The sequence below is a fragment of the Pongo pygmaeus genome, chromosome 13 (genome assembly GCF_028885625.2).
Source record: "Pongo pygmaeus isolate AG05252 chromosome 13, NHGRI_mPonPyg2-v2.0_pri, whole genome shotgun sequence".
NCBI lineage: Eukaryota > Metazoa > Chordata > Mammalia > Primates > Hominidae > Pongo > Pongo pygmaeus.
Genome location: NC_072386.2, coordinates 41,968,461 through 41,982,505, shown reverse-complemented (window position 1 = coordinate 41,982,505; position 14,045 = coordinate 41,968,461). Strand labels below are relative to the sequence as shown.

The 14,045-nt window shown below is 41.7% G+C and overlaps 1 protein-coding gene across 10 annotated transcripts in view; it reads right to left on the bottom strand.

Moving 5' to 3' along the window:
- The window catches only part of PSIP1 (PC4 and SRSF1 interacting protein 1), a 47,553-nt gene extending 36,332 nt beyond the window's left edge, over positions 1 to 11,221 (bottom strand). For 5 of the 10 annotated variants that reach the window (XM_054502964.2, XM_063649498.1, XM_054502972.2 and 2 more), the window contains exons 1-3: positions 10,820 to 11,221; positions 10,121 to 10,333; positions 6,552 to 6,628 (exon numbers count right to left, since the gene is read on the bottom strand). In XM_054502964.2, coding sequence (XP_054358939.1) covers positions 6,552 to 6,628; positions 10,121 to 10,192 — 149 coding nt within the window. In that variant the 5' untranslated portion in view covers positions 10,193 to 10,333; positions 10,820 to 11,221. The remainder of the gene's footprint in view (positions 1 to 6,551; positions 6,629 to 10,120; positions 10,334 to 10,819) is intronic. The other 5 variants (XM_054502970.2, XM_054502971.2, XM_054502967.2 and 2 more) reach the window with 2 other exon arrangements.
- Positions 11,222 to 14,045: the final 2,824 nt, after the last annotated feature.

Genomic DNA, 14,045 nt, shown 5'->3' with positions numbered 1-14,045 from the left:
ATATGAAAGTTTATTATAAATATTTTATATTTTATAATAGCATGTATTAGTCTATAATAGAAAAATGATTCAACAGACAATTGAATATGCACGCACTATTTGTCATGAACCTGCTGGTAAAAAGAGATCAATAGGGCTGGGCGTGGTGGCTCACGCCTGTAATTCCAGCACTGCGGAGGCCGAGGAGGGCGGATCATGACGTCAGGAGATCAAGACCATCCTGACTAACACGGTGAAACCTGGTCTCTACTAAAAACACAAAAAATTAGCTGGGTGTGGTGGCGGGCGCCTGTAGTCCCAGCTACTTGGGAGGCTGAGGCAGGAGAACGGCGTGAACCCAGGAGGCGGACCTTGCTTTGAGCAGAGATGGCGCCACTGCCACTGCACTCCAGCCTGGGCGACAGAGCAAGACTCTGTCTCCAAAAAAAATAAAAATAAAGAGATGAATAAACAGTTCATCTCGTTTGGTGTAAAATTTAAGAAAAATCATACAAGTCCCACACCAATACATGCAGCTATGAAACTTGTACAGAAGAACTAGTGTAGAAGAAAAAAATCCTATCCTAAGATTCATTACTTTATTTTCTTCTTGTGACCACTATCAGTACCTCTGCACTGACCTTCACTCCTAAAACTATAAATTAGACGGGTTTTAAAACAGCCTGTGATTTATATTTAAAGTTCCTAAAACTGAGCACCCAACTTCTTTGCATTAAGACAATTAAGAGCAGTGAGGAGGAAAAAACAGCAAAATATCTTTATTTAAATTTTCTAGATTTCTAAGATACAGAGCTAGGTAGGAATATTCCCTCAATTAGCAAAGGTAATTAGTCACCAAAACTCAAACTGAGCTGCATTTCAATTTAATAAATACTACTAGTAGAAGTCTTGGAAAAATGGGTAAATCCCCACAAGTCTTGTTCCCAAAATGAAATGAAAGTTTGCCAAAGCTGAACATTTTAAATAAATAATAGCTGCTATTTAGTGTTTAATACATGCCAAGCATTGTTCTAAGCATTATTCATGTCATGTCTTATCTGCATCCCAAGATTCTGAGGCAAGATACTATTACCCCCACTTTACAAAAGAGAAAGAAAAAAACACAAATATAAGTAACCTGCCCAAGGTTATATAGCAGGTAAATGGCAGTCAGGATTCAAAAACAAACCTCTGATCTAGTTGCTCTACATAAACTTGGCTAATGGAAAGCAAATGCATAATCAACAAATGACTTTATCTAGTGCACAAAGCTTTCCAATCACCAAATATTTATTTAACAGCTACTAAGTGCCAGGCACTTAAGTTAATGATGACAAGATAGACAAGGTCCCTGCTGATCCAGCTCTTCGAGTGTGGGTGAAAAAAAGAGAAAAGGAAAAAAAAAAAAAATTCAGTCACTGTTGCAATGGGGAAAATAAACACGAGGAGGAGGATGTGAGCTAAGATCTAAATGACTTCAAATATCCGAAGGCATAACCTTCCCTGCAAAGGGAAAACAAAAGACCTGAGACAAGATGAGGCTTATTTGTACAACAGAAAAAAGCGGTGAAAAATGTAATGAGGCTGGAGAGGTAAGCATGGGCTAGTTTGTATAGGGTTTTATAACTAGCATTTGTAGGTAGTTTTTGGTTTTGATTCACTGCTGATGTTAAAATAGGGAGTCACTGAAGGTTTTCAGTGAAATGACATGATCTGATTGGGATATAAAGATCTCTTTGACTAGACAGTTGTACCTCTGTATCCGTAAGACTGTAAATTATCCTTCCTCGACCCCTGCAGATACCAAAATTCACAGATGTTTAAGTCCCTTATATAAAACAGCATATATATATATAAAACGCACACCGTTCCATATACTTTAAATCAGGGGTCCCCAGCCCCCAGGCCAAGGACCAGTACCCATCCGTGGCCTGTTAGGAACCAGGCTACACAGCAGGAGGCAGTCATTACCACCTGAGCTCTGCCTCCTGTCAGATCAGTGGCAGCATTAGATCCTCACAGAAGCACAAACCCTATTGTGAACTGCACATGCAAGGGATCTAGTCTGAGGGCTCCTTATAAGAATCTAAGTAATGCCTGCTGATCTGAGGTGGAACAGTTTTCATCCCAAAACCATCCCCCCAAGCCCCCGTGGAAAAAACTGTCTTCCACCGCTGCTTTAAATCATCTCTAGATCACTTATAATACCTAATACAATGTAAATGCTATATAGTTGTTACATTGCATTAAGGTAATAATGACAAGGAAAAAAATCTATACATATTCAGTACAGACATAACCATCTTTTTCCCCCAAATATTTTCAATCTGTGACAGGTTGACTCCATGGATACAGAACCCACAGATACAGCAGGCCAACTGTATTTGAAGAGTGGAAACTGAAACCAACATAGAGTAAGGGCACTATTTTTAATTTTTTTACCCCCCAAGACAGGGTCTTACTATGTTACAAGCCAGATTTGAACTCCTGGGCTCAAGGGATCCTCCTGCCTCAGCCTCCTGAGTAGCTGGGACTACAGACATGTCCCAGTGTGCCCAGCTTAGGACATTATTTACAGGAGTAATTACGCATGGACTTGAATTATACAAAGATGACCAAGAGCGGACAAATCCGAATGCATTTGAAAGGCAAAGAACAAGATTTGCTGACTGACTAGATGTAGAAAGGAAGGGGAAAGACTATAATATGTAATCAAGGATAATACCAAGACTTGGCTTCAGCAAGAATTAAGTCCATGTCATTCCCACTTACTAAAAATCTGTCTGAATATGTTAGGTTTAAAATATCTAGTACGTGGTCACAATTAGGGCTCACTGTCTAATATTCAAAACTTGATTGCTGAACATTTACTATAAATGTCCTAAGTAAAATCAGATGTTTGTAGGCCAGGAAAAGAATGCAGTTACAAAAGAATTCTGCTCTAAATCAACAATTAAAAAATCTTAATCTATAAACCAGTTATGAATTAGTACAATTTCCAAATACCCCTTTCTTCTTGTATGTTCTTCCTATCCCAACTCCCTAACCCCTGGTTAGCAGACTAAACTATTTATGCAAAATCCAAACTAAAAAGTTCAAACAGGCCAGGCACAGTGGCTCATACCTGTAATCCCAGCACTTTGGGAGGCCAAGGCAGGTAGATCACTTGAGGTCAGGAGTCTGAGACCAGCCTGGCCAACATGGTGAAACCCCGTCTCTAATAAAAACACAAAAATTAGCTGGGTGTGGTGGCAGGTGCCTGTAATCCCAACTAGTTGGGAGGCTGAGGCAGAGGAATCGCTTGTATCTGGGAGGTGGAGGTTGCAATGAGCCAAGATTGTGCCACTGCACTCCAGCCTGGGCAACAGAGGAGACTCCATCACAAAAAAAACAACAAAAAAAAAAACAACAACAAAAAAAATCAAGTAGCCTGTAATCTCAGCACTTTGGGAGGCTAAGGCAGGAGGATCACTTGAAACCAGGCATTGGAGACCCACCTGGGCCATGTAGCAAGACCCCATCTCTAAAAAATAACAATAATAATAAATACAAAAATTAGCCAGCTACTGTAGTATCAGCTACTTGGGAAGCCGAGATGGGAGGATCACTTGGGCCCAGGAGTTCAAGGATGCAGTCAACTATGATTGCCACTGTGCTCCATCCTGGGCCATGGAATGAGACTCTGTCTCCAAAAAAAACTTCAAATAACTACCCTCCCAAATTTTGAGGGGAAAAAAGATCATCAGAGACCTAGTTTCCAAAAATTAGTATTTTTTTGTTTGTTTTTTAGAGACAGAGTCTCACTCTGTCGCCCAGGCTGGAGTGCAATGGCACAATCTCAGCTCACCATACCCTCTGCCTCCTGGGTTCAAGCAATTCTCCTGCCTCAGCCTCCCAAGTAGCTGGGACTACAGGTGCACACTACCATGCCCGGCTAATTTTTGTATTTTCAGTAGAGATGGGGTTTCACTATATTGGCCAAGGTGGTCTTGAACTCCTGACCTCGTGATCCGCCCACCTCAGCCTCCCAAAGTGCTGGGATTACAGGCGTAAGCCACCACGCCCAGCCCCAAAATTAATCTTAAGTACAAAAGAAGTCACCACCAGACCAACATACATATGGGGCAGCACTGCTTTTCCAAACATAAATGGTATACTCATAAGAACACTAAGGCAAAAACCAAGTGCATTTTGAAATGAAAATTCAGTATCATTAGCTTAACTTTAAAAGTTAAATTCATTTGAATTCCTTGAATATATCCTAAATTCTTGAATATTAGTAATTCATTGTCTTCATTAACTACCTAATTACCTACTAACCAAACAACAGTTTAGTTACTTAGTTTAATTTGTTTTGGTTTAAAGTGTACATATATTTATAATATGAAAATCCTTTTAAATGCAGGAGAAGGGATAATCATTCCTCTTCTAAATTTAAAATAGTAATGTAAGAATGGACTGCATGTTCTATAAGACTATAAGGATATATAGAAGTACAAAACCTGTTCCATTCCAGCACTTTAGGAGGCCGAGGTGCGCGGATCACAAGGTCAGGAGATCGAGACCATCCTGGCTAACATGGTGAAACCCTGTCTCTACTAAAAATACAAAAAATTAGCCGAGCGTGGTGGCGGGCACCTGTAGTCCCAGCTACTCGGGAGGCTGAGGCAGGAGAATGGCGTGAACCCGGGAGGCGGAGCATGCAGTGAGCCGAGATCACACCACTGCACTCCAGCCTGGGCAACAGAGCTAGACTCCGTTTCAAAAAAAAAAAAAAAAAATCTGTTCCATTTCAGACAAAAATCAGAATTAAAGAATTTTAAGCTTATAAAACTGAAAAATGCTAAGGAATGTCCACTCACATTACTACAGTATTTCCAAACTTCAACGTAAATCAGAATCATCTGGAAGGCTTATTAAAACAGGTCTTTGGCTCCACATTCACAGCTTGATTCAGTAGGTCTAGAGTAAGGCCTAAGAACTTGCCTTTTTTCGTTTTTGTTTTTTTTTTGAAATGAGGTCTGCAGTGGTGAGATCTTGGCTCACTGCAACCTTTGCCTCCCCGGCTCAGGTGATGGTTCCACCTCAGCCTCTGGAGTAGCTGGGACCACACGTGTGTGCCACCACAAATGGCTAATTTTTGTATTTTTGTAGAGACACAGTTTCACCATGTTGCAGGCTGGTCTCCAACTCCTGAACTCAAGTGATCCTCCCGCCCTGGCCTCCCAAAGTGTTGGGATTAGAGGTATGAGCCACCACACCCAGCCAAGAACTTACATTTTAACTAAAGTTCCCACGAGATGCTAATGGTGCTAGACCTGACAACACACTTTGAAAAGCCCTACTCTAATATACATTGCATCATTTTCCATTAAAAGACACTTTTGTCCTCTATTAAATTTACTGAAGAGTTTCTTTACAGTATCCCATGGAATCAGAAATTTATCACTTCTTAAAAATTATATTGTTATATATAGAATACACTTGAACCTAACTCTAATTATGATGAAGGCCAAACCAATTCTGGATCCAAAGTTGGATTTTTTTAAAAACTTATTATGAAATATTGTATAACACCATTCAAATAAAATGTCCAGAACCGGTAAGTCTATACAGACAGTAGACCAGTAGTTGTTTAGGGTTGGAGAGGGGAAAGTGATCATCAAAAGGTTATGATAGTAAATATACTAAAATCTATTGACCTATACACTTCAAGCAGGTGAACTTCTTTGTATGTAAATTCCATCTCAATAAAGCTATTAAAGACATTGTGTGAAAGTTTATACAGTAGCTAAGCAACTTTAAACGAAATATTGCCATTGTAGCCACTCTTAGGAATATATAATTCTCATCAGAATAGCAATATTTTGTTTCTCCTCATCCCAGGTAAACAAGACTACCAAAATTATGACAGACTCCAAACTTCAAGTCCAAAATCAACCAGATTATATAGTATTTGTAAGGCCATTAAATTATAGGTACGTAGGAATATTCTTTGGGAAATTAATGGTAGTCTCTGGAGTGATCCCATGCACTTGGCAGTAACATATGTCAACATTCAGAGGAATTTTTGAAAAATTTGCTTCACATCAGTTCTCTGCCCACATACCCACCAGAGGCAGCAGAGCTTCAGGCACCATATAAACACATGGAGGGAACTAGCTAGACTTCCTCTTCTCACCTTCCCCACAATATACACAGTTTGTATATCTGATATCATAAAACCAAAAATTAGGTACCAAGTAGTCCTTATAAAAAGCACTTATTTTACTGCATAGGAATATCAGATCACTTATTAAAACTTTCCTCATATATTTTCATCCATCAATCATTCTTATTGCTGAGAGAATTTCTACTTTCTTTTTTGGTTAAGGAAATATCAATTCCAGTAAAAAATAAACCTATAGCATCTGTAAACGCTACCTTAAAAACAGAGACTTAAAGACTCTTTCCAAAGTTCAAAGATTTTAAAGTTTCCTATTATGTTACGATTTCCCCCTTGAATTAATGTCTACTGCCCAATAACCCTGTTAAATTAGCTCTGATTTGCCTTTAAAGCTAAAAAGACTTACGTCTCATGAGTTCCAAAAAAGAAAATGGGTAGTTTGTTTGTGGGTGGCTTTACAGCTCCATCAGGAACTTCGTCTACCTAAAAGAAAAGTGAGAAAAATTAAAATATTTTAAATCATACACACCTCATTTATCTGAATAAATGAGAGCACAACATCCAAAAGGGATCTGTTATAAAATGGACCAGTTCTGCAGGCCCATAATCTCCTATCTCCAAATCTGAAACCCAAGAAGCTCTGAAAACCAAAATTTCTGTCAAAACTCATTTGGTGGCAAAACCTGGACTGACACTGAGGGTATCAGTCATTTCTTTTATCCACCTACTGTTTCCACTGTTGTTTCTTTGCAGAAATATTAAGATTATCATGTGCTATTCCAGACCGCACCAGCAGCAAAATATATGGCATATGTACTCTCCCTGCCTTCCTAAAATCCCAAAATTCTGAATTATTAATCATATCATTTCAGGTAAGGAGTCTGAACCTATTCGACAACCCCTAAATGTTAGTTCTGCAGGAAATCTATACAAATAACAGAATAATGTAAAAGCAGACATTGACAAAAGTTTAAATCAGTACCTCCCAAAGTCTGAAAAACTTATTAGGAAAAGATCCTTCACTAATATGCCTAAATCACATGAGGCTACCTGTTCCTTTTTCACTGCTCTTTCAACCTTTTAAATTATGTAAGGAAGAAATCATCAGGTGCTGTCACATCTAATATATCCATAATACTTGTTACTTTCCCTTACCAATAAAGGAAAAGCAGACCTCAGGACTAAAGCAGTACTATCTAGCTAGAATTTAACAACATGTCGGCCAGGCGCGGTGGCTCACGCCTGTAATCCCAGCACTCTGGGAGGGCGAGGTGGGTGGATCATGAGGTCAAGAGTTCAAGACCAGCCTGACCAGTATGGTGCAACCCGGTCTCTACTAAAAATACAAAAATTAGCAGGGCACAGTGTCAGGTGCCTGTAATCTCAGCCACTCGGGAGGCGAATCACTTGAACCTGGGCAACAGAGGTTACAGTGAGCCGAGATCACACCACTGCACTCAAGCCTGGGTGACACAGTGAGATTCTATCTTTAAAAAAAACAAACAAAAAAAAAGAATTTAACAACATATCTATTTTAAATGTCATAATTTTCATAATTTCAAAAACACTTCAATTTGAAAATCAGCTGACTTTGTCAAGAAGGGGGTTGACCATCAGAGGACATACTATCCTCTGTAAGCATTATGGTGTTGCAGAAAAAAGACCATGAGGATGACTGAACTGGTTATTTGTGAGGGAAGTCTTAAGGCTTTCACACACCAATAGAATCATTACCACCCAATATCTCTAGGGACCTATTTCCCCACCTATATGATGAAGATCACACCTGTTATCTCAACTTTGTGGGAAGGTCCCGATAATTGCAAAAATCCTTAATCCCTTAAGAGATCATTTCTGTTAACCCAGTTCATATGCTTCTTTCTGCTAGCAAACAGCTTTAAGAGAGTTTATGCAAATACCTGGCACCTATAGCCTTTAGCAAATGCCAGGCAAAATTTAAGTTGATTTTTTAAATGATTATTACTGGTAAACGATTATGTACATGAATGTTTAAGACTTAAAAATTAATGAAGTTTGGGACATGTAGACAGAAATGTTAAAGCAAAATTGCAACAAGAGGTGTCACCTTTACAGCTCAGACTTTAAATATGTACTCTAAACTCTCTACAACAAAGATTTCAAATTTCTAAGAATGAAGAAGATAGAAAAAGGAATGTAATTGTTGGACACAGAATACACCAACACTAAATGGAGGTGTTTCTCAGAAAAAAATGATGGGGAAAAGGGAAAAGACAAACATTTCCCTTCCAATCCAAATGAACTTGTTAAATGTAGAACTTGTTAAATAAGGAAAACACTCTGATCTTCCAAAGGCTACCCTATTTTATTTTCAGTAGCACTCTTAGTCACTTAACATATGAGCGTGGGGAGGGTGATTTGGGAGATTTTTTAAACATTTCATTTGGCTTTTAACTTCACTGTGGCATGCAAATCGGAATACAGATCTATGAGACAACCTCAGATTTTCAAACACCTCAAATAAACAAGGATACCTCGAAAACCATGAAAAAGTATATTAGAGGGGCCTTAAACCTGATCAGTTTCCCTAGGCTCCATCTGAACGTGAATTGTGTTTTACAGGTGCATCATATGTACTACGGACTGTGGAGGGTATAAATTAATTCCATTTAAGGTTGTTGCCCTCGGGATCGCAATATATTTGGAAGTCAAAGCATACACAGAGTAAGAATTAAAACAAAAGATTATCACGAAAGGAATAGATTAGAATGTAAAATATATAGACAAGGATTATGACTAAGGATTGTTCAAGTTAGACTGCACCGAAAAGGCAGACTTTATAGGCAAGGAAAAAAGCTTTGGAAGGAAACTTGTGAACAGGAGTCCACGTAGAGCAACTAGATGGAAGAAAGTCAAGGAACAGTGATCATTTTACACTTGGATGGCACTCTCAGCTCCTAGACAGGACTCCGTTATCTAATAGGTGTTTTCCCCCATTCGCCTGCTGACATAACTACAACTACAGAATTTAATTGTTTTTAAGAAATACATTTTCAAAGGACAGTAAATTAGTCGAAAATAAATGGCGTGGAAAAATACAACTTCAGAACCCCATGTAAGCATATTTTTAAAGGATCTTCAGCTTACCTAATCTAATAGATTGCAACATATCTTAGGTCCTATCTATCAGTTTTAGAGCCTGAGTACCACCATAAACAAAAAGACCCCTTTTTCTAAAAATGGAGCGTAGATCTTTAAACAGTCTCAATTCCTAAATGTCACAAAACATCCTGGGTCCTTAATCATTTCTCTGTACCACTAGATGTGAACTGAGGAATCTGGTCCACACCTCCTTTTTGCCTATTGGAAACAAGGTAAAACAACTTCTTCAAGGTCATAAACACCTCAAATAAAAAAGGGGAAATGAATTTTCTGGCCCTTCCTCGGTACTAAACTACTGTAATACTTCCAAGAATATCCAGTCCTGAATCTCTGTATTAAACAAGCAAATCCAGAAGGCCTCATCAAGTACAAGGTATTTTTTTAAAAACCCTGTAAATCCAATTTAACCACATACGCACTTCTCTGACATCCAAGAGTTTGTGTGTAATCTGCACAAATTCCATTGATGTTTTGTACTTGATCCAAAACTACGGAAATGTCAATGTTTCACTAATTTTTAAACAAAAATTCATTATTCATATTTCACCTACAATGGAATATTAACTAGCAACGCATTTAAATATTTCCTAGGAAGAAAATCTGTCCAAGTCTGCCAATAAACCACAGGGAAATACACAGGTATGTAGAAACGTGTGGATTTTTATAATTACACGGGAGATTATTGGGCAAAAAACTAAAATGAAAGGTCAGGTTACAAATGAGACTAAAGCGAGGGAGAGAAAGGACAGAGGAAAAAATAAAGAGACACGGTGGGCAGCAGGCCTCTGGGGAGGCGGGTAGCACTGCTAAGCGCGAGGGATACAAATCACTTACTCGAGCTGGCCAATGGGGATAACCTTTCATCTTGGCGAAGATGAGGTCTCCAGGTTTGAAATCGCGAGTCATGTTTCGGGGGCGAGACCGGGGGTCCGAAGCCCGAGAGGCGGCGAGGAGATGCGGCGGCGCGGGGATGCGGGCGGCGGACGCGGGCCCAGCTGTCGGGCCCGCGGGCGGGGGAGGATGCCTCGGGGCGTCCCGACGCGCCTGCTAGGGAGAGCACGGAGGGCGGTTAAAGCGAAGAACCCCGAAGGGAGGGGCCGCAAAGGGAGGGGGAGGGGAGCCTGCGGGTGGGGGTGGGAGAGCTAGGGGAGGGCCGTCTCCCGCTCCTCCCCCGCCAGTGCGCTGCCTCCGCGCTGGGGCAGGTCCTCCGCCCCGCCACCGAAGAGACGCCACCACCTGAGGCAAGGATGCTGCCCAGCCAGAAATCTCCCGTCTGCCCGCCCCATCTTTCTCCAGGCTTTTTCCACCGAGCTTAAGCCCCAGAAGAGAGGAGGTGCATGGGAGAGAAAAACGCAGGGATTCCGAGGCGAGCGGCCCCCTTCCGCCCACGCAAGGCCTCCCCCGCAACCTGCTGCCCAGCGGCTGCAGCCTCGGCCCCCTCGACTCCCGGGCGGGCCGCGTTCACTTCCCCGCTACAGCCAAGAGCGAGGCCACCGAGGGGGGGGGCGGGGCGAGTCCCCGTCGCCCGCTCACCTGCCGGGGCCGCGGGCGCCGACGCTGCGGTTGCTGGCCGGTCGCCTCTACCCGCGTCCACGCAAGCCACCTGCGCCACCAGCTGCCGCAGAGGCGTCTCAACGGCTCGGAATCGCAACCGCGCCGCCGCTGCCGCCGCCGTAGCTGCGCTGCTCCCGCGCGGCTCCCGCTCGGCGCCCGCTAGCACTGGGGCGCGACCAACTGTTTACCGAGAGAGGGGGGATGATGCAGCACCCGGCGAAGGTGTGTGGCTCCGAAGCGGATTTTCTGAAAACCCTACGTCCCCAAGTTCGCTTTCATGTAACAAGTGCATGCAAATGGAGAGGAAGACGCAAGCGAAGAAGAAAGGACTGGGCGAAAATAGCTCGGCCTGCCGCAAGTTCCCCCTGCGGTTTGCGGAGTGGTCGGGCCCGGCCCGCCCCTGCTGGCCTCTCTGCGTGTGTGTATTTGTATGTGTACTGTATGTAAAAGGCGGGGAGGGAGGAAATGATTGTTGTGGACGCGGTTTGGGGGCGGGTATCCGGGCCTCTATCCCTTGGCTGCGTGTTAGGGAGAAACTGGCAGTAAAGCTTCATGTTCTTGTATCGTTTCCCAGGGTGGGGAGGTTTGAATGCTGCTTTTGCGCGGTTTGCATCATCCAAAAAAGAGGAGCTGTACGAAAACCCAAAAATGAAATTGGAGCATGCGGCGGTTGCAGGGTGTGCTGCATCTAGGCCTCTTGCACCTCGCTGAATGGGCCTCGTAGTCTCCTTTTCCTTGAAATTGTAGTATGAGAGAGCCCTATTTCATTTATTTTACATTTGAATCACGAAGAACTATTAATAAAAATGCAATCCTACTGAATGCAAAATGCGAAGGGTAGAAAAGAATGACAGGAAAACAAAAAACCTTTTAGATAGGATGTGGGTTTGGGCCCTAACTAAATTTTAGCTGCATCTAAATTTTATTTCCCTAGTGAATAGGAGCTGGTAGGTGGTACACTGTATAAGTGTTACTAAACCTCAAATATTTTCTCTTAAAATGCTCTTCAAGGGATTTTAAAGATTAATTTTTTGATTCTTTAGAGAGGCTGAAAATATTTTTAAAAAGAATGTTAAGACATATAAAAATAAGAATAATAAGACATATATTAGCACCTAGATAATACTGTTTTAAATACGGGACTCAACTGGAAATGAATTAGGAAATTTTTTTTTGAATTGGTAAAAATTGAGAGTTTTTTGAAAGCAATACAGCATGTCTTTAAAAAGGAATGAAAGAAGACAGTCCCAAAGTAAAATGTCCTGCAAGGAGTTTGGAGAAACTAAGTATACCTGGGCAATATGCAGAGAGTTCCAAGTGGCGCAAAAAGAGAAATTGGCAGAGGAGAAGGAAGGGTTGGTGAAATGTCTTGAAGCTTCTCATTCTGAATTGGAATTTAATGCGTGTAATAGGAAGCTACTATAGGTTGCTCAGCAAGAAAGGGGTAAAAATGATTATTTAACCAGTTCTTGATGTTTCAAGGTAGATGTTAGTAGAAAGAGGATGGGGGTAACTGGAGTACTCATGAAATGACGCATTTCTCAGTGAGAATGGTGACTAAGAAAAGGGAAGGAAGAGCACAACTAAGTAATTACACAAAGAAATGATTGTCAGGTGTTGGCTATAAATTATGCATAGGAAAAGGTGGAAAAAGATGTATTGAAGAAAAGCTCAAGATACAGAGTAAGAGAGACAAAGCAGCATCCAGCAATCATTTTTTTGTGTGTGTGCACTTTATTTGTTCTAAACCCTATAAGGCCTTGCTACTTCAAGTGTGGTCCAAGGCCCAGCAGCAACGGCGTTACCTGGGAGCTCAGGTAAAGCTCAGCCCTTCCCCAGACCTTCTAAATCATAATCTGCGTTTTAACAGGATCCCTAGGTGATTCTTACGCATATTCAAGTTTGAGAAACTGCTTTAAAGGATACCTCAGACTGTAAACACTTCAAACTAAGGAAAACAGACATATAATAAGTTATAATTAATGTTAAATATAACTTTATTAGTACTAATGGTAGGATTAACAGGTAAAGAGGGGGTAGTTAGTGTTGGGGGAGACCTCAGAGAAGAAATAAAAAAGGGAAAATGGAAAAGCATTGATGTTTTAGTATTAGTGTTTTTTTGTTGTTGTTGTTTTGTTGTTTTAAAAACAGGAAGTACCATACTTAGCTCCTGCTGCCTTTAAGTTTTGTCCGTTTCAACCTGTGGCAGTTTGTGGACAACAGGAGATACCCTTTAACCAATAAAGGCAAAACAGGTGGTGGTTTAAGCTTCCAGAGAACAAAAGCCCAGGATCCCTGGGAGCAACAGTTCTGAATCTGAGAGGAAAGGGGGAGGGGAGGGCAGGGAACGGAAAAGGAAAGCTGGGCACATCCTAGCCACTTGGAGAGCTTTTCTGTGCTCTTTTCGAGCTGTGACCTTTTCCAGCCATGCTTGGTGCAGCCCTCCCCCATAGTCAGCCTTCTTAGTGGGGATACTTGAAAAAGTATACCAAAATGGAGATCAGAGGAGCAATGGGAAAGTTATAAGAAGAAAGAATATAATTTCCAAAACAACTGAAGCAAGGGCAGGGGGCAGGAAAATCCAAATGAGTTGAGGCAGGAACTTGGCCTACATTCTCTCATTTAACCCAAGTGCCGCTATCCCCATTTCACAGATGAGAAAATAGGCTCACAGAAGATAAGCAACTTGCCCAAGATCACACATCTAGTCCAGGGGCTGGGGCAACATTCTAGCCCCTCTGGCTACTTGCCCGTGCCTTTTTTGTGATCCCACATCGCCTCTAGGTGGGGCAGGGAGGCAGCAAGGCTGAAGGAGGAGTGGCTTATAATTAGAAAAAGATGCTGGAAGGAAAAGCAGCCCAGTACTTACTCTTCCACCTTCCGCCTTTGGGGTTGAAAGTATTGCCAGCTTCAAATTTCCTAACAACCTCCCTCCACACCATGCCATTCCCCAGCTTGTCCCCAGCACGAGACCATTCTGTTTAACTTCTTCTGGTCCTAAAAAACTCAACCCAAAAATCACCTCTGGAAAGGATGTGACCTAATCTTAGAGTAACATAGTTTCTTATTTACACTCTTTCCTACTAATCTGTAAACTTCTTAGAAGTAGGCACTATCTTATTCATCAGTGCAGGTACTCAATAAAAAAGCGCCGGACGCGGTGGCCCATGCCTGTAATACCAGCACTCTGGGAGGCCAAGGCAGG